Here is a 27,108-nt window from a genome sequence, read left to right as displayed (position 1 = left end):
CATATTCTTTCTATAAAAAGCTCTCTATATTTTTTTGTATAGCTCCAAAATGCTCTCAAAACACTTTGAATATTTTGAGAAAAAAGACTAAGTGTTCAAATTGTAAATTTGTTTGTAAGACACTTAAGAGTTAGTCATTGTGCAAACATGTCAACAAATCTATTTGATTTATGTAGAACTAGTAGTGGCTTGGTAGGACATAAAATATTAGATTGTGTCAAGTTGGGGTAAAGCTTGAGTTGTAGAGGCATAAGTGATCGTGGCTTACCTATAAATTATTATACTTTAAACTATATTATTATATAAATTATTAGGTGAAATTATACCTTTTAATTTATTATTATAATAATTTAAATATAAAAATATATTCCTTACTCTCTTATAACTATTTATTATTTTGTAACATATCAAGGATAAATAAAATATAAAAACAGAGAGGGACATTTTTCATGAAAAAAAAGTAAAGAAACACTTAAGTCATATGATGAACAATTTAACTTAAATTACATTAAGATTTGGAAAACTTAGAAAAATAATACTTTTAATTTTAAATTTATTGTTGTAATAATTTTTATGAGTTTTCTTTTTTCTTACTTACTATCTCTTAATTAAACTAATTAATGTATTGACACAAGTAATTTATGAATATTTTAATTTTTATACGAACATTTTTCATGAAAGAACAAAAAGAAACACTTAAGTCATAGGATGAATAACTTCCCTTAAAATTATTTTAACACTTGAAAAATTTAAAAAAATTATTTCTCATAATTTTTAGCACTTTTAACTTTATTGGTTTAATAATTTTAATATAAAATTACTTTTCTCTTGCTTATTATCTCTTAACTAAACTAATTAATTAATGCATTGACACAACTAATTTAAAAATGCTTTATTTTTGCAACATGTGAAATATTAAAAGAAAAACACACGGGGATGAATATTTTTCATGAAAGAACCAAAAGAAACACCTAAATTATATGATGATTAATTTATCTTAAATAGTGTTAAAATTTGAATAACTTAACAAAAATTAAGCTTTATTATATTTTCATTACATATAAGTTTGGTGTTGTAATAATTTAATATAATTTACTTTATCTTCCTTATTATTTTTTAACTAAGCTAATTAATGTATCGACTCAACTAATTTACGAATGTTTTATTTTTGTAACATGTGAACTATAAATAAAGCATAACAATCTGTGATGAACATTTTTCACGAAAGAATGAAAATAAACACTTAAGTCATGAGATGAGCAACTTACCTTAAATTAATATTTGAATAACTTAGAAAAAATTATGCTATTATAATTTTAGCACTTTTAAATTTATTTTTGTAATAATTTTTATATGAATTTTTTTTTCTTGCTTACTATTTTTATCTAAACTAATTAATTAATGTATTGACACAACTAATTTATGATTTTTTATTTATTTTTGTAACATGTGAAATATTAAAAAAAAATAACACACGAGGATGAACATTTCATGGAAAAACAAAAAGAAACACCTAAATCATAGAATGAACAATTTATCTTAAATTGTGTTAAAATTTGAATAACTTAACAAAATTTAAGCTTTATTATTTTTTCATTACCTATAAGTTTGGTGTTGCAATAATTTAATATATTTTACTTTATCTTCCTTACTATTTCTTAACTAAACTAATTAATGTATTGACTCAACTAAGTCACGGAATGAACAACTTATCTTAAATTAATATTTGGATAACTTAGGAAAGATTATATTTTATTATAATTTTAGCACTTTTAAATTTATTATTGTAATAATTATTAATATAAATTTGCTTTTCTCTTGCTTAATATTTTTTACGTAAACTAATTAATGTATTGACACAACTAAGTCATATGATGAGTTTATTTTTGTAACATGTGAAGTATAAAAAAAAGAACACGAGGATGAAAGTTTTCCATGAAATACGATAAGAAATGTTTGTCATAAGATGAACAATTTACTTTAAATTATGTTAACATTTGAATAACTTAAGAAAAATTATGCTTTATAATTTTAGCACTTTTAAATTTATTGGTTTAATAATTTTAATATGAATTTAATTTTCTCTTGCTTATTATCTCTTAACTAAATTAATTAATGTATTGACACAACTAATTTATGAATGTTTTATTTTTGTAATTGTGAAATATTATAAACAAAATAACACACGGGATAAACATTTTTTATGAAAGAACAAAAAGAAACACCTAAATTATAAGATGAATAATTTATCTTAAATTGTGTTAAAATTTGAATAACTTAGGAAAAATTAAGCTTTATTATATTTTCATTACCTATAAGTTTAGTGTTCTAATAATTTAATATAATTTACTTTATCTTGCTTATTATTTTTAACTAAACTAATTAATGTATCGACTCAACTAATTTATGAATATTTTATTTTTGTGGTATGAAGTATAAATAAAATATAATAAATGGAGACGAACATTTTTCATAAAAGAATGAAAAGAAACACGTAAGTCATGTGATGATCAACTTAAATTATGTTAATATTTTATTTGAAAAACTCCCTTGTTTTCCAAAATTTGATTTCATTGCGTGAATGCATTTTCTGAAGATCTGTTATCTATCTTATAAAGCTTTTATTTAAACGATAACTTTGTTTGCTAGAAAAAAAACCTTAAAAATTTTTAACATCGCAATTCAGCCCCTTCTGATATTTGTCTTTACAACTTGACAACATGGTTAGGAAGCTCTCAAGGGACCTATACTATTAATTAAATATTATAGAAAGAAAAAAGAAAAAAGAAATATAGGAAAACCTACATAGTTATATTGGTGAATTATGTTAGATAAATTAATATAACCCTATTTTTCAAGAATTAATACAACTTTCTAAGTAAATTATATAATCTTTTTTCCCCCAAGAATTACTATTAACTTTTTTTTCAACCATTATGAATGAGAAACATTAAAAAAGGGGGGGGGGGGGGCAAATCATCTCCATTTCTTTCATTACCAAGCTTAAGAGAATAAATGTCACTCTCTATAAAGTGTGTATCATATTTATTTTATTTTTCCAATAATTAATGAAACGGAGGAAAAGAAACAAAACTTTAAAATATAATGATGAAAATAGCTATTGGATGTCTTCCCTGACTTTGAAAAATCCCCACTCTAGGATAAGAGGCATTGGCTTCCAATGTGGTGGGGGCAAGAAAAATCCGATAGATACACTAGTACACTACCACAGGAGCCTGAGTTATCGCGTACTACAACTGATTAAAAGATTGAGCAAGAGTAGTCCATTCAAAGAAACCTTTCTTGACGAAGGCTAGCGTGGGAAAGTTAGCCAAGTTTCCCACAATGAGAAAGTTATTTTTAACTGTTGGATATACTATTTGTTTAATCAAAGGCTTAAGATTTTTTCATCTTTTTTTTTCTCCCTTTCCTACTTTGACCCTGAGTCCACATCTCCCCAGCCACTAACAGTCCAGCAGCAATCACACTGCATCATCACCACCAATGTCAACGGTTAAGACACCACCGCAACCACCAGTGTTTTTATATTTTTAATCAGGCCAATGAAGACCAATGACTGAGCTGATGAAGACACTAATTCAAGGTTCAATGGTTCAACCGTAATTGAAATCAAGGTTAAACGTTTTTATATTTTTAATATTATATAATATTTTAAGTAATAAAAAAATTTAGACTCTTAAAAAATTAAGATCTAAAGAATTATAAATTAATATATATGACTAAATTATTGTTTTATTGAAAAAAATTTAATAATAGTAGACAAAATAATTGATACATATTTGAAATATTTAAATTAAGTATTTTTACTTATCTTAACAAAAATTAGATTAAATAAAAACATAAAAAATTAGAAGATTGATTCGATACCGGTTCTTTGTGCTGGTTCAACTTCGATTTTCACCGATTCTTTACCGGTTCCCACAAGTTCTAAAATGTTCTGGTTTTAAAGAGTATCAAGACCGGTCATTAGGCCGGTTCTTGGTTGGACCAATAGAACCAGCCGGTCTAGTTTGATTTTCAAAACATTGGCTGAAACTGTAAGGCTAAGATAATCCACTTGTGCACCAAACAAGCATTTTAGATAGCTTAGCAAAAAGTACATTAGAATGGAGAATCTGTAGAGCTACCTCTAAATCTTGGAGATGTGATAGATAGCCAAGGACTTCACAATAATATCATAAAAAAAGACCAACACACTTCCATAGTAATCTCTGAAAAATTAGATTAATCGATTTTAGAAAAGTTAATGGTGCGTTAAGCCATTCATAATGGCTATGGTGTGTCCTGAATGTTGTCTTATGTCTATCCTCTAGTGTCACTAACATTTGGTGGTTACGCGGATTGCAAATCCAATTTAGACTTTAGAGAAAAATCATTTCACATAAAGCTCATCCAATAATTCACGTCTAATGAGCAAGAAAAAGCCATCTTTAATAGTGATGGCATTTAGTGCCCTATGATTAACACAAAATATCACTACACCAATCTTGGAGATTCTCAACAATTGTCAGGGTTACCAAGTCGGTTACGTGATCAGATACATGAAAAAAAATCCAAGGAGAATGACATGCGCTCCAAAACTTGGGTGATATGACCAAAAACACTCACCAATACACCAAAACATCAAGTTGTTTAACTAAGATATATGACTCTTGGCATATATGCCCAGCATAGAGGCAAGCCATTCCCTATTCAAGCCATTAAACATGAGCCACTAGTTTGAACCCAACCCATAGACTCTACATGTACCTTCACGACCCTTTGAAATCATCATTCCCCCTCCCTTGGAAAAGGTTTTCCCTGAACCTTAAGATAATCAGAAACAAGTTGAACCTGGAATTCAAACCCGTGTTGGCTCATTTTGATACCAAATGGGTATAACTAAGAAAGTTTACCACTATACTAAGTTTAAGCTATTAGTAACATCCTATATAACATCCTATATAACATGCAGACTCTTACATATTTAAGTCACATTAATCATTGGCCACCTTGCTAACCCAACATTTAGCAATGGCATAACAATAACATACAGCCACCTAAGCCTAGTACTTCGTATTCTATTGAAAAAATCAGCTAGCTGCAGCAGACAAACCAAAGGAAAAAAAAAAGAGTGATATCTCCGAATATCAAATAAAGCTAGGTCACTTTATATAACATCCATTGAATATACATTGAGTGAGAAACCAAACAACAATTCTGAGATGTTCACCTCAACAAAATTAACTTCATAAATAAAGCAGATCAACCATAAGAAAGGGTTTGCTGCATCAAAATAGAGCGAAAACCAACACCATATCCATATTGGGTCAAGCATCCAATTGATCTAGAGAACATGTGAATTCAAAGATAGGATATCGAACATGTCAAAGAACATTTCATAAAATTGCAAATGCAGAAGTGATTAGACATAAGAAAATTTAAAAAAAAACTTCTGAAGAAACTGTAAGTCTACACAGTTCTACTATTGCCCATCAGTGGTTACAATCTTCAAAGAGGAAAATTAGACTATAAACCAAAATAATGCAGCAAATTATCTACTTTGAAATACTTTAACTTTAACTTTTCAGACATCACACCCACCCTCAATTTTTACTGCACTGTGCATATCACTAATATTGCACTAATCTTCATAAAACGCACATAACATCCAAGGATGAACAATTCATCCAGGTCAGATTCCAGTGATTAAAAAGGCATTCATACTTCTCGTAAAAAAAATGATCCAGAAGCAAATTCCCATTCTTTGTAGGTGTTGGTGATAGTCAGAAATAAAATGAGTATAGGAAGCAAAATTGCAAACACACACCAATAACAAATAGAAGTAGCTATCTTTTCTTTATCAAGATCCTTTTATCCGATTTGCATCAGAAATGAAAATACTCATTCTTACCATTCAGTTCATCTAAAGCAAGGCAATAACAGTTCATTAATAGGTAACTTGGTACTGTACATATTCAACCTCATTTACTATCATCCCTAGTACTCCCTCCGTCCCTCTAATTATAACACTCTTTCAACCAATTCATGCCCATTAAGAAAAGTAGTTAATTTAGTTAATCATATTAAATCTGTCAATTAATTGTACTATCATTTCAAAATTATCACTTAATTATTTCTCATTAATGTTTGAAGAGAGAATAATTAAGAAACGGTATGTAGGAAAAAAATAATTAATGCATCTAGAAATTAGAGAATGATTTTATTAATGGACAACCAAATTTCTGAAAATGGTCTTATAATTAGGGACAAAGGGAGTAATTAATTACAAATAGCGGCATGAATTGCCCAACTCAACACGCTGCTACAATGGTGGCATAAAGCTGCAGCTATGCTGGGATTGTGGTGCAACACAAATGAAGCTCCAGTAGAAGCTGGATGCCACACCACACACCACACACTAATCTATAGAGCGTGCAATTAACTAGTGTGCTCACACCACCAACCAAGTTGTTGTGAAATGTAATCAACAAACATAACAAGTTGTGATAATTCACAGCAACAAAACAAAAAGGACAATCATGTTATCATTGAAGGAGTGCCAATATTAACCAATACAGCAAAGCAAAAATTCATATATAACGAGACAAATCGGCCCAATAAACCTACAACAAGTTTACACAACAGAATTCAACCAAAGCTTACTATTTATTTTTCCAAGCTAAAAGTCTCCTAGTTTCTTTCAATCAGGTGGCTTTGGCAGGATTCCCCTTGGCCTCCCCTGAACAACAGCCACCACTGTGCTCGTGGTGGTGGTGGTGATGGTGATGGTGATTATGGTGATGATGGTGGTGCTGCTTCCCCTTGAGCTGCTTCCTCATGTCATAAGCATCCTCCCCATCTGCATAATACTTGGCCTCCACATCATGAATCTTGTAGCCAAGGGTCTCCGTGTACAAATTGAAGGCCGCGCGGTTGCTCTTGCGCACGTGGAGGGACACGTACTCGGCACCAAACACCTGCGGTCACAGTGAGTGAGATATTTCATTCCAATCCAATCCATACTTGAGGTACTAAAAGCATAATTAAGTGAGGGTTGACATGACAAAATTTCCTTGGACAGCGGCAACCACATGCCGAAAGAGGGTGGATTAAGTGAGGATTGATGCAATAGTGTAAGGCTCCACTAAGTTCAATGGGGGAACGATCTATTTAACGTGTTCAATTCGATTCCCATTCGATTCACACAGCATGCAAAATTTCCTTGGACTAGCAGCAGTCATGCATCGCGAGCGGGAGCGGGACCCAATGAGTTGGAGAACACCCATGATCTCTGATGCAGGACAAAAAGAAAGAGTGGAAACTAAAGGAAAAGAAAGGGGGATAGGGGGAATGGCATGCCTGTTCCATGGCGTTCTGGGCTGCGGTCATGAGCTTGGTGGCGAGGCCGAGCTTGCGGTGGGTGCGGAGGACGGCGAGGGAGGTGATGTGGCCGTGGCAGTCGGTGGTTTCTTCCTCCATCTTGGCGAGGACGTAGCCGACGATGCGGCCGTTGTAGTCTTCGGCGACGTAGAGGAGCTGGGGCCAGGAGAGGATGTGATAGAGGTAGTACTTCATCTGGTAGTTCTCAGGGAGGCAGAACAGGTTGCACGCCTGCATCGCCAGAAGGTCCTTCACCGTCGCCTTCCTTATGCACACCATTTTCCTCTTTTCCCTTTCCTTTCTTCTCACGATTAGGGCACCAACACCTCTCTCTTCTCTAGTCTCTATTGTGCTCTTTTAGTTTATCTCTAATCTCTAATATATAGAGAAAAACTATAAAAAATAAAATAAGGATAAATAGTAAAATTTGTGCAAAAAGTAAATTAACTTTTTTATAATTAATGTGATAAATTAATTTTACAGATAAATTAATTTAATGAAAAATTAATCATCAAACTTTATGTCTTAATATTAAATTAGTTCTTGAAAAATATAATTTATTGTCAATTGGTGATCAATGATAACATTATCTCACAAATTTAACGGGAAGACTAATTTATCTTATGTTTTGCATATTTAAAATTAAATTTAAAATTTTCATCTTTTAGGATCAATTTGTAATTATATCATACTTTCAAAGATGAATTTAGTTATTTACCCAAACTAAAAAGGAATGCACTCATGAAAATGAAATTATTTCATAATATAATATATATTTATAATTGTAATAATAGAATTGTGAATGATGTTGAGTATTATTTCCTTTCAAAATAATAGTCATTTTAAGTTATTTTACACAAATAATTTTTTTTTTAGTTGACATGATCCTGATATGAAATAGTCTCTTTGTTGGGGTCTCAAGCGCATACAAGCTAAGTATTTTTCTCCTAACACTATTTATTTCATGTCTAACTAATTAATGGGACGTTTAAAAGATAAAATAATAATTATTTTGGAACAATTTTTTCTCTTATATGACAATTATAATGAGACAAATGTAATATTTTTTCATATTCTAAAATATTTTTTGAGAAAAAATTAAAGGGAATTGTTAAATTAGAAGTACCGATAATTAAATAAAAATTATAAAAATATGGAAAATTTACTCACCTTTATGTTACTTTAGGGGGACTTGAATTAGTTATGATTTTCTTATTAAAAATATTTAGATCAATCTATTATCTTTTTCACCTTTTTATTCTAATTCTTATAATTTTCAATCAAGACATCTTATAAGCATGTCTATAAGATTAAATATGTGCTCAAATTTACTTGTTTTGATATTAGATTTTGTGAATTTTAATCCATTAAAAAAAATTGTGAATTTGTGAGGTTTTTTTAACATAATTAACTATTTTCTCACATTTAAGATGAACTTAAAAAATACAATAACTTATCCAATTTATCTAATATTATAACAATTTTAAATTTTCTCAATTTTTTAATTTTAACATCATATAATAAATAAATAATGTTAATTTATTTTTTTTCCATTTTTTTAACCATCATACTTAGAATTTTTATTTGTTTAGTGTGATAATGAGATATTTCCAAAAACTTAGGGGTGTTGCTAGGTGCACCCAACATTTTTTCAAAATGCCAAAATTGCCCCTCATATGTGTTGGGTGTGCGTGAGAGGGTGGTTCATAAAAGGCTTATGTAAGGTTGATACGGATCAAGTTGATCCGTATATTGATCTTTTAAGCATACGGATCAACTTGATCCGTAAAAGCCTTACGGATCAACTTGATCCATATATTGATATTTTAAGCATACGGATCAACTTGATCCGTAAACCTTTTACGGATCAAGTTGATCCGTAAGGTTGATACAGATCAAGTTGATCCGTTGACATGTTAAGCATACGGATCAAGTTGATCCATATGTTGATATTTTAAACATATAGATCAACTTGATCCGTAAAAGTCTTTTACACAGGAATATTTTTTACTTTTACCATTAGGTGCTGGGTGCACCAGCAATATGTTGGGTGCACCTAGCAACACCCAAACTTGAGTCTAATTCTTTTTTTCATTTCTTAATATAATAAATAATCAAATTTGTCCCTAAAAGTTTGAAGGTGCTAACAAATTAATCCTTAAAGATGACAAATTCAAATTTAATATTTGAACGTGCAAGGAGTGCGACAAATTAATCATGTAAACAATTTAATGACAAATTGGTTCATAATCTTTGCAACTTAATGTCAAGTTGATCCTTAAAAAAATATAATTTATTATCAAATTGATCTTAAATATTACAATTTAATGATAAATTGGTCTCACAAATTTAACGGTAAAACTAATTTATTGTACTTTTTATACATTTAAAAACTACTAAATTTATATTTTCTATATTTATCAATTTATCACCACATTATATCTTCGGAAATAAATGCAATAAATGTAGCTATTTACCTTTGTCAATATTTACAATAACTATCTCATTTTATTCCTTTTATTTCGGTTTAGATGCCCTTGCCTGGATCAACATTGAAACGTGACTGTAAAATAAATTGCATAATTTCCCAATTATTACTGGCACAAGAACCTCTCTTTTATAGTTTATACAGAATAACCACTTAATATTATAGAAGGAAAAAAAGACAATTAAATTTTTTTACAACTATTCAATGTAATATTTTACAAGTAAATTATCATTTTAATCTTTGAAAATGTGGAATGCTGTCATAATGATCTATGAAATAAGAAAATGCCAAATAAATTTATGAAATTATAATTCCTTTTATCTAAATTTTTAAATTTAACTATGTACTGTAATTTTTATTCCTAAATAAATGTTTAACATTTTTACTTAAGTCACAGTTAGATTAATGTAAGTGGCAAATTGCAATTTTGAAATACTAGTTAAATACAATTTAAATGATTTTGGATTGTACAATGCGCCAAAGAGACCTGAGGCTGCCCGAAATTTTTACCCAGAGCTTTTACGATGAACAAGAACATGATTATAGCCGGAAAAAATTAATGGGTTATACAAGCGAGATTTTTATTCTAGGATATTAGAAAGACAAATTTCTCTTCCTCACGCCAGAATTCTCCTACAAGATAATTATGATAAATGTAATCAATCATATAAAGAAATATGGGAGAAACAAGATTACATTTTAATTCTACGGTTTAATTCATAATTACAACATTTATAAACAATAGACAGTAAATTTAGAAGAACCTGGATAGGAAGAAGACATTTGATCCATTCACTTGTTCTGTGATGTAGGAGAGAAAAATAGATGAGAGAAGACTATTCATATTCCACTGTAAGTTTTGTTTTTTTTTTTTTTTTTGTCTGTAAAGTCTCAATGGGGCAACTAACACTGTACAGTGGCTAGAAATAGGGGTATGAGCTTACTTACCCATCATAAAAAGCCCAAACACAAGTCTGCCACATCAACATATTACTAATAGTGCTCAATAATAATAATATTAATCCCAATACACATTAATATAATAATCACATAATTGGGACTAATAAAACCACATAATTTTATATATTTTTGACATCCTGTTAATCTGAGTTTTAGGAAAAATAATAACACTATGATGTCAGCTATAAAATAATCCAACAAATTATTCAGTGTACAGGGTATTAAATACTTAATTTTACAAAGAAATCTTGCTTTTGAATTTCCATAATCTGATATCATTGGTATTGTGTGTGGTAACAATCTTCTTCATTCCAACAGCGAGGCATGTAATAGAAGGTCTTGCAGTTTTAGGAATGAGGTCAATATTTATGTAGATATTTTCAGGCAACCTACTCCCTTTTCTTCTTTGAATGGACCCAGAAGGACTTTGAAATGTTGATAACAATTTATCTCCCATAACACAACTCGAAACAACACTGCCATCGTTCTGATTTAGCAATCTTAAGATACCATCTATTCCGCCAACAGCTAATGTTGATGTGTCACTATGCATGTGCTGTAAGGAGTATATAACATTAGGACTCACTCGGTTGCTCCACAGCAGTTTCCTAGTTCTGCATGAAGTGAATAAACAAGTTTGAGAAACTCATAAATCAAAGGGATTTAATATTTTGTAGTGATTAAACAGAAACAGATCACTACTGGTTTCTGCTTGCAGTAGAAATCATTTCTGTTCCAAATCAAAATGACTTACCGACACTGCCCTCAACTGAGTGTTGTGGTTACCTTCCTAAGAGGGAATGGGATTTTTTTTAAAACTCTTACCTTGTCTAGAAGACATGAAGGTTCCAGCACCTTATTGCCCATCAGAAGATATTAAAACAAGAATGTAATTTTCTAAATTTTTGGTAATGATACAACCGGGCCAGAGTCAGAGGAACATATAATACAGAAGTCTTAATTTGTTACTTCCTACCATTTTAGCATGTTCGTAAACATTATATCGGCTTCAGATAATTTTCTTTTTGTAATAAGTCATTACATAATTTTTCTATTTGGTTCCCCCAAACAAAAAAGATTAAAGCTACTCTCGATCAAATTCATGGAAATGATCAATAAATTTTGTTGTAGCATTTGTCTACGTAGCAGCATGTAACACCTTGAGTGCATGAATGCACTGAAGGAGCAACCTTTATTACCCTATTGCCACATACCTAAGGTCCCAACAATATGCATATCCAACAGCTGATCCTGCAAACAGTAGCTGAGAGGAGGGATTGAAACACAAGGTCCTTATGCCTGTGAGATAAACATTGAATCAGATGCACTTTCTGCATCAGAAATGTATAGTACTTTTAAAATATTGGATAAAACTAATCATGGCACTCCATGTCATAGAAAACTAATATCCTCACCATATAGATATCAACAAAATATTTCCTCAAATAGAGCTGGTTACCAAAACAAAAGAGCATATATAAACTTCAACTAAAATGCCAAAAGTACTGGAGTATACCAACAGAACCATGTTAGCATACAGGACAAGAGAAGTGCTAACCATGCACCTAGAAAAGTAAGAAAAAGTTGTGTTTGCAAGATCAAGTGCTGAAGCAGAGAAAAAAAGGGATGGGATCAGCTATGTGTGAAATCATTTAGCTCAAACAGTTACTCGAAGAACTTGAATTTGGGGAGATTACACAAATGGCATTCAAGTCTGATAATCAAGATAGGTCTAAGATATTCAAATCTATGCAGCTCAAAATAACTATAGTGCAGTAGTTGCACTCTGGGCTCCTGTACTTTTGGTGTGTATGTTATATATCCTGGTTATGATTTGGAGCCTCAATAATGAGGAGTTCTGCTGGCTCTGTTCTTCGCAAGGAACTGAAGGATCTGATGATGCATTGAAGTCTGCGTTCAAGTTTTCATCTGCTAAAAAAAAATGTGCGCCAACGAGAGAGAGATGAGAGAGAGAGAGAGAAACATTGGGTGGGAGAGAGTTAGGGCTAGGCTTAGTTATCCAGCAATAGAGAGACAGAGAGCGACCTTCAGGGAGGAACCCCGACGGGTATACCCAGGGAACAAAGACGGAAATCAGCAACTCGCCATCTCAAACTGGAGGGATCACCGGGACATATCATCCTTTTACTTCACTCGTTTCTCTGATGACATTACGGAGAAAGAGTTATGGCACTACTTCAAGAAGTGGGGGGATGTGAGGGAAATTTTCCCACCAGGAGGAACTATAATGGAAGGAGGTACGGGTTCGTTAGGTTCAAAGGGGTCACTGATACCCAACTTCTGGCAAAATAGCTAGACAGAATCGTCATTGGAGGTCTGAAACTCCATGTCAATATTCCAAAGTATGGTAGGGAGAAGATGAGAAAAGGGGCTTTAGAAAACAAAGCACGGGTTCATGCTGTCAAGAACCAAAGCGAAGTTGATCGAGTTCCAGAACAACACCACACAAAACCGGGCTCATATGTTGCGGCTTTGAAAAGGAATATCAGACCTCAGGGACAAAGGATGCTTTCCACTAATCATACCCAACGACAAGAGATATCCAAGTCCTCCGTTGTTCTTGACATTGGTCCCGAAGATTACAACTGGGTGAAGGATGCGTGGGTAGGGAGGTTAAAAAACCCTGCCATGTTTGATAGACTGGAGGAGGAACTCCTATGGGAGACAGGCATGGATATATCACCCAAGTACATAGGGGATGACCTAGTTCTATTACTGGGACTCACTGACGCTGGAGCAGAGCAACTCATCAATGGCGGAAAACAAGGAGGTGCAGCGCTGTTCAACTCAATGGAGAAATGGAACCCAAACATACGCACTGATTTCAGGTTAACATGGGTCCAAGTTTGGGGTATTCTGCTCCAGGCTTGGACTATGAAACACATTCAGCAGATAGTAGCAGCTATGGGGGAAATGGTGGATTTGGACGATGACACGGAAGATAAACGAAGATTGGACAGGGCTAGGGTGCTCGTAAAGACCCCATGGAATCCGCCAATCAAACACACTGTCGAGGTCCACATAGGAGATGAACGATTTAATGTGTTTGTAGTGGAGGAATGCGGCGGCGGCAGTCATGACTACCGTAGAAGTCGACGTAGCCTTAGTGGATCGTCGGAGGAGATTGACTCCGACGAAAGCTACAACGGGAGCTTTACCCCGAGGTCGATAAACAGTCTTGGCCTGGAGGAGGAAGGTCGCGACGCAACAGTGCCGACGACCACAGGACCACAAAGGATGGCAAGATCAACCACCGGCGACGACGAGAACCTACGGACAAACCTTTTATCCGGCGGTCAACATGACCATCATTTCACACCGGGTAAAAGGAGCAGCTTGCGGTCTATGGGTAGCAGTTGTCAAGACGCACCACGCGGTCAGACGCCACCTGCAGCACCACAGCCAACGGTAACCTATTTTCGCGATTCGCTACCCAAACAAGGAGAGAAGCAGTGTATCAGGAACGCTACCTCTGCGGAAAAGACGAAGCTCAGTCACAAAAATGGAAAAAGTGAAATGGGAGAGTGTTGCGCTGAGGTAGAGGCTCAAAGGTTAGTAGACAATGAGCCATGTGAGGGGGAAGCAAGGTATGACGTGGCAGAAAACCATATCCCACTTAACGCACGTGAATGACAAGGGGATAGCATTTCAACTCAACATAAAACTCACGTGCCTCCACTTAAAACAGCAACGTGTGAGGAAGGAGAAAACAGTATTGTGGATGGGGTTGGGCCTAATAAAGAGATGGGGCCATCTATTTGCACCCCCACACAGGCCATACAGCATTCAGGTTTCTCTCCGAAAAATAGCAAGGGAGGACTGCAACGCACATGCAAGGTGTATTTAAGGCAGAGGTGGTACAAAAAGAAACAACACATGGGCCAGATTCATCCTGATGCTTTGACGGAAAAAGGAACGACCAGCTTGCATAGCCAGCACCTTCACAACACAATACAGAAGGGGATCGCTTTCAATACCAACTACGACCTTTCAACAAGGCCAGCACCACAAGTTGATGACCCGGAAGGAAGTTTGGAGACACAACATCTACAACAGGCAAGCAACATCTGGAATATGGCTCAACACCTAGGGGTCACAAGAGGGGATGATCATCACTTAATTATTGAGAAAATAAAGGAAATGGAGGAACGAGATTTGAAGGAAGCAGAGAGGTTGGGAATTAGTGGCAGGTGTCCATGAATATTATCTCATACAACATAAGGGGTTTAGGGAGGGGGGTAAAATGGGCAGCCATTAGAAGACTGATCAGGAAGGAGAATGTTGACATGATCTGTTTGCAGGAAACAAAGAAGGAGGTGATTGATAAAGCCATGTGTCAATCACTATGGGGAGATGCTGCGGTATGTTGGGAAATGCAACCTGCTATTAATACTGCAGGAGGCATCTTGTGTTCGTGGAGTGAAAAGACTTTTAAGCTTCACAGGAGAGTCGTTGGCAATGGTTATATTCTTCTAGCAGGGGAGTATATCAAGGAAGCACAGCCAGTCAATATAGTTACAATATATTCCCCTTGTGATATTCAAAGTAAAAGGGTATTGTGGGACCAGGTCAAGCAGCTGAAAAACACACTATCTGGGAAATTGTGGTGCTTTTTAGGTGACTTTAACAGCATCAGGGATACAACGGAAAGATTTGGAGTCTGCCAAAGGAAATCAGGAATCAGGGACCAACAACATCCAAGAGTTCAATGATTGGATAGATGATTTGGAGGTTGTTGAGGCCCCATGGATGGGTAGAAAATTCACCTAGTTTAGACCAAATGGGTCATCAAGGAGCAAGCTTGATAGATTTTTGATGTCTCCGGAATGGCTAGATAGATGGCCTGCAAGCATTCAATCAACTCTTCCAAGGAATTTCTCAGACCATTGTCCAATTATGCTTAGGTCTACAGCTATAGATTGGGGTCCTAAACCATTTAGGATTCTAGATTGCTGGTTATTAGACACTTCTTTCAAAGAAACAGTGCATAATTGTTGGTCATCTAGTCAGCTGCCAGGCTGGTGGGGTGGCTACGTTCTCAAAGAAAAAATAAAGACACTTAAACAAAAGCTAAAAATCTGGAATAAGGAGAAGTTTGGAGACACTCTGAAAAAGGTCATCAAGATTGAAGAGGATTTAAACATATTGGAGGAGGAGACCATGCATAGACAGTTATCAGCTCAAGAAGAGTTGAAACGGAGACAATTGCAGGAAGCTTTATGGGTAGCTGCTCATGCCCATGAATCGCTATTGAGGCAAAAGGCGCGCATAAGGTGGATCAAGCAAGGAGATTGTAATTCTCGGTATTTTCATTTGATGATGAATGCTAATCGAAGAAACAACTCTCTAAATGGAGTCATGATAGGTGAAACATGGACTGCTGACCCAGCTAAGGTGAAGGAGGAAGTTAGATCGTTTTTCTCATAGAAATTTCAGGAATCAATTAACCACAGAATTAGGCTGGATGGAGTCTGTTTTCAGTCAATTAGCCAGCACCATAATGACATGCTGATTGCCCGCTTTGAAGAGGAAGAAGTAAAACAGGCTGTATGGGAATGTGGGAGCGACAAATGTCCAGGCCCGGATGGATTGAATTTCAAGTTTATAAAACAATTCTGGCAGCTTTTGAAGCCTGACGTTCTACGCTTTCTTGATGAATTCTATGTTAACGGTGTTTTTCCCAAGGGGTGTAATGCGTCTTTTATAACTTTAATTCCCAAGGTGGCAGATCCACAATTTTTGAACGATTACAGACCTATATCCCTAATAGGATGTATGTACAAAATAGTATCAAAAGTGCTGGCCAACAGAATGAAGAGGGTGATGCCTGTTATCATACATGAGACTCAATCCGCTTTCATTGAAGGAAGGCACCTACTTCATAGTGTTCTTATTGCAAACGAGGTGATTGAAGATGCAAAAAGAAACAACAAATCATGCCTTCTTTTCAAAGTAGATTACGAGAAGGCATATGATTTGGTTTCTTGGGATTTTGTACTATATATGTTGGAAACAACAAGTTTTTGCTCTAAATGGGTTAAATGGATTGAGGGCTATTTGAAATCAGCATCTATCTCAGTTTTGGTGAACGACAGCCCTACGGCGGAATTTCTCCCCAAAAGGGGTCTTAGGCAAGGCGATCCATTGGCACCTTTCCTGTTTAATGTGGCGGCTGAAGGCCTCAATGGATTGATCAGGAGGGCTAAGGAAGAAAACCTATACAAGGGTTTCCAAGTTGGTGCAAATAATGTGAATATTAGCATCCTACAGTACGCTGACGACACAATTTTCTTTGGAGAGGCAGTCAGGGAGAACCTAATGGCAATCAAAACTATCCTCAGGACGTTTGAACTTGCCTCAAGATTAAAAATAAACTTTGCAAAGAACAGTTTTGGTGCTTTTGGTCAATCACAACAATGGAAGCAACAGGCAGCCAATTATTTGCATTGCGGATTGCTGACGTTTCCTTTAGTTTACCTGGGAATACCATTAGGGGAAAATCCAAGGCGAGGTCAGATGTGGGATTCCATTATCCACAAGTGTGAGAGAATGCTGGCAAAGTGGAAGCAGAGACACATATCTATGGGGGGAGAGTGACACTAATAAAATCAGTGCTAACATCGATTCCTATCTACTTCTTTTCTTTTTTCAGGGTACCTAAATCAGTGGTGGATAAATTGGTGAGATTGTAGCGCAGATTTTTATGGGGAGGCAGGCCCGACCAAAATAAGATTGCATGGGTTAGGTGGGAGTTAGTGAGTTTATCAAAAGAAAATGGGGGATTGGGCATTAAGGATATCACCAATTTTAATCTTGCATTGCTTGGTAAATGGAGGTGGGATCTGATGCAACACAAAGGTGAATTATGGGCCAGAGTAGTGGAATCCAAATATGGAGGTTGGCAGGGTATGTTGGAAGTAGATAGAGCAGGTTCTGAATCAGTTTGGTGGAGAGACTTGAAGAGGGCCCTCATTCATTCTCAACAGGGTCAGCTTATCCATAGTGGTCTGAGGTGGAAGGTTGGCAGCGGAGATAAGACTAAATTTTGGGAGGATAGGTGGATATGTGGGGGGATGTCATTGGCAGAAAAATTCCCTAGACTGTATTTAATCTCATTACAGCAGCATCAGTACATCCAACAGATGGGAAGCGACAAAGACAATGGGTGGGAGTGGAGCTTTATTTGGAGAAGGCCGTTGTTTGACAACGAAATTGATATGGCTGGTGTTTTCCTCAATGAGGTTCAGGATATGACCATTCAATAACATGGATCTGATGTGTGGGAGTGGACTGCTGACCCAATAGGTCAGTATTCAGCAAACAGTGCCTATAATGTAATAATGGAAGGAGCAGCAGCTGTAACCCAAGAGGACTGTTTTGTTAAATTATGGAGTATAAAGGTTCCAAGCAAAATAGAAATCTTTGCATGGAGACTAATTAGAGATAGACTACCGACAAGACAGAATTTGCAGCAGAGGCAAGTGCAGGTCGCCAAAACGTCATGCCCATTTTGCAGGGACAGTGAGGAGAATGCAGGCCATCTATTCTTTCATTGCAGCAAAATCCAGCCTATATGGTGGGAAGCTATGTCATGGTTGAATCTAAAAGGTGCTGTCCCCCTCACCCCAAAACAGAATTTCACCCAACATATAGGACTTCAAGCTGATGGTGTTAGGAGCAACAGGTGGCAGTGCTGGTGGCTGGTCTTAACCTGGTCCATTTGGAAGCTTAGAAACAGCATAGTGTTCTCTAATGCAACTTTCAATGCAAACAAATTGTTTGAAGATGCAATTTTCATTCTTTGGACCTGGCTTAGGAACTTTGAGAAAGGCTTCACAGACCATTTTAATCGCTGGTCCAGTAGTATTAGACAAGCTTTTCTGTACCAGTAGAGGATAGAATTTTGGCTAATAGTTGTACTTTTCTTTTGTTTCCATAGATTGGTTCTCTCTCAGACTATTTATGTCTGATTGTGGAACCATTACCATGGTTACCTCTTTACTGTATCTCAGTACCTCTGGTACTCTTTTCTACATACATAATATATTATCTTTGCTGATAAAAAAAAAAAAAAAAGTCTGATAATCAAGCTGCTTTGCATATCTCCTTGAATCCAATATTTCATGAGAAAACCAAACACATTGAGATAGATAAACATTTCATTAGAGAGAAGTTCTTATCTATACAGGTATCACCACTTGCTTTGTTAAAAGTTAAAATAAATGACCCGTTAGCAGATGTTTTTCACCAAGTCTTTGAGAGGCCTTCGGGTAAAATAGATATATAACAAACTAGGTGCATGCATATGACCTATTAGCTATAGCTTGAAGAGGAGGGTTGAAGAATATGTAAATAGTGTCTAGGTTCATTGTATGGGCTAACCAAATCATGTAATTACAATAATTTGGGTAATTATAGTCTATCCTTTTAGTGTATATAGTTCAGCTTGTGTAGTTTAGACACACAGAATTCATGCATTGTCTCTTGTTTTTCTCTTCCCATAACATTAACCAAGATGCCAATTGAAAGGGATAAGTTGTTACCTCTGGCATCACTTGATCTAAGTGTTGCTACCTGCTGAACAGAGGAAGGATCTGACATTGTTATACTCCCTGAAGTGGAGCCACTCATGATCAATTGATCTTCACTCAAACATAAGCATGTTATTGGTGCATAGTGCATTCTACAGATAGCAAGTTGTACACATCATCAATGATAGATGACATCTTTAAGTTATTCCTCAAGCAATATACATGAATTAACTGACAAGAATGAGATTATTTATTTATGATACCAGAAAAGATTACAGCACCCTTCCTTTTCAAGTTCAGAATCTTATCTTGGTAAACTTCATAAAATGCTGCTGACTATTTTTGGACAGAAATCAAAATAGGAAAATCTACAAAATACCTTATTATTTGAGAACATTTCCTACTGTACATGTCAAAAACACGAACAGCTCCATCATCACATCCAACCACAGCTTCTGGATCAAAGTAACTGAAAGCGCAGAACAGAAAAAAACTTTCAGATATCATATGTGATACAGGACTAAGGGGGAAGCTTCAGCTTCAAGCTTTTATCTTAGATTAGGAATATTGTGTAATGGGCCTTTGTTGGGCTTTTGTGATTTCTTCTATTATTGTGTAACTAGAACCTTGTCGGACGAGGAATGGTGAATTTTCTGTAGAGTAAGCTTATGAGTCTCTCAGTCTCTCAGGCCTTTTAATGCACAGCCTACTCACCCAGTTTTTAGTGATAGTCACTGGTGGAAAGGAGCCAAGAGAATTCAAGGATTTCTTTGGCGGGTAAGTCACAAAGGCCGCTTACAAATGCTAGAAGATTGAGATTGGGATTATCTAAAAGTGATTTGTGCATTGGGTGTGAATCCCATAGTGAAAGTCTCATATGACACCAATTCGGAACCATTTTTTGGTTGGTCAAAATTTGGAGCTGTTCTTTTGATTACATGATTGGCTTGAATGGATTCACTATAACTTCCAGAATGTTGCCTCTGTTGGGGATAGCTTGAACAGGGACAGATCTAGAGGGGGGGAGGGCAGGGGCCCAAGCCCCCCCTCCCTTGGAACATTTCATGTATATACATATATATTTTTAAGTTAATTAGTATAAAATTATATTTAATTAATTTTGTATGTTGTTATGATAATAATGGTTAAGGTTAATTAGTGTCAAATTGTATAAAATTAGTACTTTGTTGTTTTATTACAATGGTTACAGTGATAACTAATGTAAAATTGTGTAAAACTAGTTGTGTGTTTATTGTTTTTATGCTAACAATTAAGGTTATTATCATTTAATATAAAAATTAGTTCCAATTTTATGTGTAAAAATGGTATTTTTTAAAAAAATTATTATTTATTAAAAGTTAGACATTTAAACAATTATAAGGGGAAAAAAAATTCTAACCCCCCCTTCATAAGGTTTTCGGATCCATCCCTGAGCTGGAATATCACTTTTTGGAGTCATTTTGGATGTTCTCTGGTGGTGTAGGAATGCTTTTATTTTCAATAACTGTAGTTGGCTCCCAGGAGATAATATTCAACGCAAAATGAGAGCCAAAAGTGATCTTTTTGCCAGAAATTGACGGAGGACTACCAATAAGAGTCTCCTACGTGATGAGGAGCTTCTCATAGCATGGCAACCTCCTTTGCCAGGTGAAACCGCACTTAATTGTGATGGTGTTGTATCCTATCTTTGATCAAAAGGTTCTTCTGAGAGAGTAGCCAGAGATGAAAATGGTTCTTTTCTTTGTGCGTACTCAGTGCAGTTAATAGCATATTTCAGTGCTTATGGAAGAATTGTGGGGTATCTATTATGGCCTACAATTGGTTTGGAGGAGAGGCTTTAGGAAAATTTGGGTCTATTGTGACTCACCTGTAGCTGTTAAAATGTTGAATCAAGGTTGTTGCTTGTCTCATTCGTGCTACCAGCTACTGAAGAAAATTCATAGTATTCATAATTATGAAACACAATTCAGTGGGTTCATGTGTATAGAGAAGCAAACCAAGTTGCAGACCTGTTGGCCAAGCATGGTGCCAGTTTGACCGAACCTAATCATGTTTTTTATTTCGCTCCTAGTTTTATCTGTAATATGTTGATGGCTGACGCCGCTTGTATTGTCTTCCCTAGAAGCTTTTAGTCCTTAATGATACCATTCACAAAAAAAAAAAGTGTCGGAAACTGTTTCTATTTCTTGGAAATTAATGTCTAGGATAGCTAAAAGAAAGATTCATTTATAGTGGATTATCATTATCCTCTGGAGTTAAATTTTCTGATTATTGCTCTTAAGTGTAATTCAAACTGATTCTAGATGATTATAAATAGTGATGCTACTGAGTGCTTCTTCACTCAAGCAATTCACCAAATATTATTATTCAACTATATTGATTCCCAACTTATTTCATGCCATCACTCCACACAAAGAAAACAAGATTCTAACTAAGTTACGAAAGAGAGATAGGAAGGGAAAAAAAAGAGCACTGGTTTTGTTTACCGCATGCATGAACCTTTTACAAATTTGCCTTCCAGTGAAGGAAATATGCTTCTTTTCCCATTCCGCCTCCATATGCATAAATGACTACCAATTAGGCCAACAATCTGAAAATAATAATTTAGAGATTTCAGAACCATAAAGCATATGAAACTTAAACAAGCCAGCAACTTTAAGAAACTTGAATTGACCCCAGCATTTTTTAGATGAATTAACAGTATGAATGAAAAGATATAGCAAATTAACACTGGCCTACATATGATTTAAATCACAACTAAATTACATAGAAAATTTCAAACAAATTACAAGATAACAACATTGGAGATTGTACTCCTTTATCTCCCAATAAATTTTTTTATTTTTTAAAAATTCTATTTTATTGGGACTCTTTCTAACCCAGGCCTTTTATTGTACTTCCAAAGAAATATAATAAAAACCCTAAATTGAATAGACTTTTCAACATTGTTTCCAAAAAAAATTGACAGTAGACAAAAACATGCTATATTCAAAAATTTTATACAGACAACAGACTCATTGCTGAAAGGAGACATCATATTATTGTTTGAGACTTCACAAGACAAAATGAAGTTTTAAGCACCCATTTATAATTTCTCGAGGGAGGGGAGTGCAATTTACTCAGATCAACTTATCAGAGCCTAAAACAATGTTTAGAACTATAGTAATGAAAGGAAAACAAATCTGAGCAGTTTGAGAGTGCTCAGTCTCCCAGATCAAGAGTTCAACCCAATTTCTGCCTATCTTCCTCAATCACATTTCACTCGCTACACTTCTCTCCCAACTACATCACATTTGTCATGCCACACTCCACAGCCAGCTAGGCAGTTAGTTGCCTATTCTCCCTCCCTAGTTCTGATTAGGTGCATCTCACCTATTCTTCCTTCTCCTATACATTAGCTTAATCATGGGCTTTCCACGGTGAGCCATATGATACTAATAGTACATCACTGAAGTCTTAAATATGATAACTAATAAAATATGAGTTTAAATTTGATAGTAAGGCTTTTCACTCCCAATAAAAGCTTTGAACAATATTTTAAAAAGGTGGCATCATATGATTTACTGATACAATGGAACTTCTTATACGTTCAGTGTGGAAAATTAAATCCATAAAGCATTCATTCAATTACTTCACCTTGCTCTCATCAAAATCAAAGTCAACTAAAGAAAACATATCTGGCATTGAGTATTCTTCTATGCATTTGTAGCTGTCTAATGACCAGAGACGAATAACCTATCATAACACCATGGAAATAGTTAGTACAAGGTCTAACCCAGTTAGAAACTATATCATATTTAAAGCAAGAAAATAAAAACTCAAAGCAAAATATATCTCTTATATTTATACAAATACAAATATCGATTCTGTGAGCTAGCCCATTACAGATGATTTCTGCCTAGCACTTCCAACCCAAAGATAAGACACCAGGGAAAAATGACTTAAAAAAAAGCGAAAATTTCCACAGATCTGCTTACATAAAGAGTAATAAAAGAAACTGATGAATTTGTCAGCTCAAATAGCCAACTTGCAGATATCCTGACTAAAGCCTTAAGGGGTCCTTGGGTATAGTTTATATGTTCCAAGGTCGGAGCATAAAATTTATATGTTCCAGCTTGAGGGGGAGTGTTAGAGTAATTGGTATTTTGTCCTTGTTCTCTAAATTTTGCTTTTGTTGTACCCTAAAAGAGGCTATGTATAGGGCATGCTTCCTTAGGCCTGAACCTGTCACATCCTTCCTTTCTCTTGTACCTTATCACATAACATTAATATAAGTGGGTGCCAAGTGAGACAAGTGACTTGAGCACTCTTTCAATACAAGTTTTCTATCTCAAGCAACTTATAGAAACAGAATAAGAAAAACATATTAGAAATTTTAAGAATCTATTGATAAAATTTTCTCCATCCACCAAAGGATAGGTAATAGAAACAAGAACTTCAAGGAAGCAGTTTAAATCCTTAGCAAAGAGTTTTTGCACCTTGAAACATTAGTGTTTTTTTAATGTTCAACCAAAATCACTGCAAGATCCCTACAAATCTCTTCAAATTTTAGCTTTTAAATAATTTTTCAGACCAACCATCCCCCCCCCTCCCCCCTCCCCCCTCCTCCTCTTCTGCCCCCACCCAATAGAAAATAAAAATAAAAATGAGAGAACAAGGTGTTTAGAGTGTTATCATCCAAACTTCCATAAGCAGAAACTGTATCAAGGAGGAAGTGTAATATATATATGCCAAATGATATTCACTGATAAAAACATATGCATACCAAATGATAAAAACAATACTATTCATTTTTTAAATAACCATCTTTCTCCAGCGCTGTAATTAATGTCATATTAATCCCACTTCCCTTGATTGATAAGCATAAACAGATCTACACATAAGCTAAATAAATTTGATCTGCAAACCATAAAAAAGTACTAAGTAACTTTCCAACTTGAGACCTCTCCTCGTTAGTCACTTATTTTTTATGAGCATCTTCCAAGAACAGATCAGGAAACTTTATTTTTTATGTAATGTGTAACAGCAAACAAAGCAAAGTTTTTTAGGCACCAAATTCCCAAGACAGCCACCCTTCCTGTTAGAAGCCCAGAACACACAGCAACAATAGCACACAAATGAAAGAGAAAACTGAGTATTACTGTAATGAAAGGGATACAGTGGAAGGGAATTCCAACTGCCACAGAGCAAAGATCCTACAGAGGAACTAAGGCCCTCTGTCCATAACATTGACACTGCCATGTCACCCTGGCCCCCCTCCTATTTTTTCTAACATTGACCCACCACACTATGTGCTTGGGTAATTGATCAACTAACTGCTCGTTTGGGCACAAATTCCTATTTGGGGTCCTAACACTTCCTTTCCAATCTAAAAGTTAATTTGTCTACACCAGGGACAGGAACCCTCTTAGCTGCTCCAAACCTCAACCACATGAAATTCCTGGTGATCTTCCGAATTTGATCAACCACTCATATAATAATCATAAAGAGGAAAAGCTAGCACATTTGAATACTAAAAAAAAAGCCTAAATCAGAATGATACCCTCTGTAAATAAGAAGCTTCCTTCCAGACATCTAACACTCCATCATATATTCTAAACCATTAGGGCCCAACACGAGATAGCAATACCGCCCAATGAAGCTTCAAATTGTAGATGTTGTAACCAAAGTCTTCACTCCTGTTCTACAATGTATTTTTATCATTTTAATTATGAACAATGTTATCTCTCAAACACAGCACGCAGAAACAGTTGCAAAAGTGCAATTAAATTCAAGATCCAATCATATATTTTGTTTTCTGATACTTAACATAAAACTAAATTTGCACTTCAGAAATTATCAGATAATGCCATAATGATGTCAAATTGAAGAATAATTGCTAGTTGATTGCTCTATAACATTGTCAATTTGTTGCTACCTACAAAATACAGGTTCCTTAATCAATGTAAGATCTTACATATTGTCTTGTGAAGAGTAGGAGATGTCTATTGATGTACTGCTACTCGTGTTTCATAAAACCAAGTGATAAACTTACTAATCGTACATTTGTACTTGTTACAAGATAAGCAAGTCTTAAGGGAAGAGAAACCAAGAGGTGAGACACAGAAACAGTTATAATCCACCATTCAAGAAGTTGATAATCTCTAGAATAGACAATAAAACAACATGTATCAGGCCATCAGCTTAGGGGAGGAAGCTTTTAAGGATCAAAAACTGGAAATATATGAGATAAAATACTTCCCATACCTTATGACCCACGCCAGTAACAAGCATGCCCATTTTCATTCGGCACTGAGCAACCCTAAATTGAAAGAAAAAAGATGACCATCAATATACACCTTGCGCATTGACTTGATGTGCACTTAGTTATCACACAGGCGCATACAAAAGGGCATGCAATAAAGCACTAGGTATGGATTCATCAATAGTATGTCCAACAAATTCTTCATATATAATCCATCAAGTTATAGTTATGAGAGGCAGTGATGGTTGCAGCACATACTGAGAGCATGGGACTAATGCTACAGCAGTGTAAGCAAAAATAATGGGAGTATGGCTGCGTACTTACCAGAAAACTCGGAACAATCATGCCAAATAATAGCCCCAGCATTAACATTCACTTCAATAAAATTTCAAAAATGCTTGAGTTTGACATTTTGAAAAATATGAAATAGCTGTCAACAGAGCATTAAAGTTCTATTTAAGGATTACAAACTAGAACCTGCTTTGGACCATACACAGATCCATACTGATAAACCATCAATTCCCAAATATTCAATCAACAGCATTCAAATCAACCATTTACTATCAAGTGAAAAAGCACCATTTGATGAGTAATGCCTCCCAAATGAATAGATAATGAATATTGAACCAACGCTACGAAAACTATCCCAATGACAGATACCACAACGTCTCATAATGTCTCAATTTTCTCATTTTATGTGAGCAATGTGTAATGTAAATTTACAGCTATGCAAAGTAGTATTGTCACAGAATTGAAAGCAAGTGATCGAAAACATTACTAAAGTCAAAACTCTAAAGGGAAAAATCAGTTACGTGGTTGAATGAGCCTTCCACTGATCAACGTAAAAGCCACCACACTGAAGAGCCAAGCTATGCTGTTCCATAGCCACTTCCCCTAAAATCACCCTCAGGGGCTTTTTGGTAAATTCAGCAAAAGACTTGTGCATCTTCCTCTCACAGAATTCTCGCAGCGACCGGGACTCAACGATGGCATTCCTTCAAGAAAACGCACGCACGTGCGAGTTTCAGAAAGGCACGTGACAATTGACGATGAAATTGGTTGCATAAGAAAAATGAAAGACTGGAAGTACCAGAGTTTACAAACGAGGGAGCAGCGAACGAGATCGAACATGTCGAGGAAAGCGAAGATGGTGGTGACGATGTCGGGGTCCAGGGACAGTATGGTTGTCGGAGTTTCCCGTCGTTTTTTTTTAATCTGGTCGCTACTCGGTGGAGAAGGACCCCTTTTCGCCGCCGCCGTCGCCGCAAAACTCTGTTGCTGTTTGCTCATTGTTTAGAGAAGAGAATCAGAGAAACAGAACTCCGAGCAAAGGATAAGCGAGGAATTGTATGGTATCCTTGGTAAGTAGGAAGGAAAGAAAATAGTGAGAAAGAAAAATTCAGATAATAATATAAATTTTTTGTTAGATTAAAAGAAAATGGAAAGAAAAGAAAAATTCACTAATGGAAATAATTTTTTTT

General features: G+C 35.2%; 2 protein-coding genes across 4 annotated transcripts; both read right to left on the bottom strand.

The window, feature by feature from the left end:
- Positions 1-6,489: 6,489 nt before the first annotated feature.
- Positions 6,490-7,732, bottom strand: LOC114377256 (N-terminal acetyltransferase A complex catalytic subunit NAA10-like). Its single transcript, XM_028335692.1, has 2 exons — positions 7,363-7,732; positions 6,490-6,980 (listed from the first exon to the last, which is right to left on the bottom strand). The coding sequence occupies exons 1-2, from the start codon at positions 7,660-7,662 to the stop codon at positions 6,708-6,710; spliced, it is 573 nt and encodes a 190-aa protein (XP_028191493.1). The 5' UTR covers positions 7,663-7,732; the 3' UTR covers positions 6,490-6,707.
- A 3,179-nt stretch (positions 7,733-10,911) lies between these two features.
- On the bottom strand, positions 10,912-27,009 carry LOC114377056 (F-box/WD-40 repeat-containing protein At3g52030). Of its 3 annotated transcripts, XM_028335433.1 has the most exons (9): positions 26,718-27,008; positions 26,440-26,622; positions 25,630-25,684; positions 23,020-23,118; positions 21,870-21,973; positions 19,763-19,852; positions 19,396-19,535; positions 12,046-12,130; positions 10,912-11,445 (listed from the first exon to the last, which is right to left on the bottom strand). In XM_028335433.1, the coding sequence occupies exons 1-9, from the start codon at positions 26,915-26,917 to the stop codon at positions 11,067-11,069; spliced, it is 1,335 nt and encodes a 444-aa protein (XP_028191234.1). In that variant the 5' UTR covers positions 26,918-27,008; the 3' UTR covers positions 10,912-11,066. The 3 variants fall into 3 exon arrangements, with proteins under 3 accessions (XP_028191234.1, XP_028191236.1, XP_028191235.1); XM_028335435.1 differs by lacking the exon at positions 12,046-12,130 and having other exon boundaries at positions 26,718-27,009; XM_028335434.1 differs by lacking the exon at positions 23,020-23,118.
- Between the last annotated feature and the right edge of the window lie 99 nt (positions 27,010-27,108).

The sequence above is a fragment of the Glycine soja genome, chromosome 11, assembly GCF_004193775.1.
Source record: "Glycine soja cultivar W05 chromosome 11, ASM419377v2, whole genome shotgun sequence".
Taxonomy (NCBI): Eukaryota; Viridiplantae; Streptophyta; class Magnoliopsida; order Fabales; family Fabaceae; genus Glycine; species Glycine soja.
Note: the sequence above shows the minus strand (reverse complement) of the source record. Positions and strands in the feature narration are given on the sequence as shown.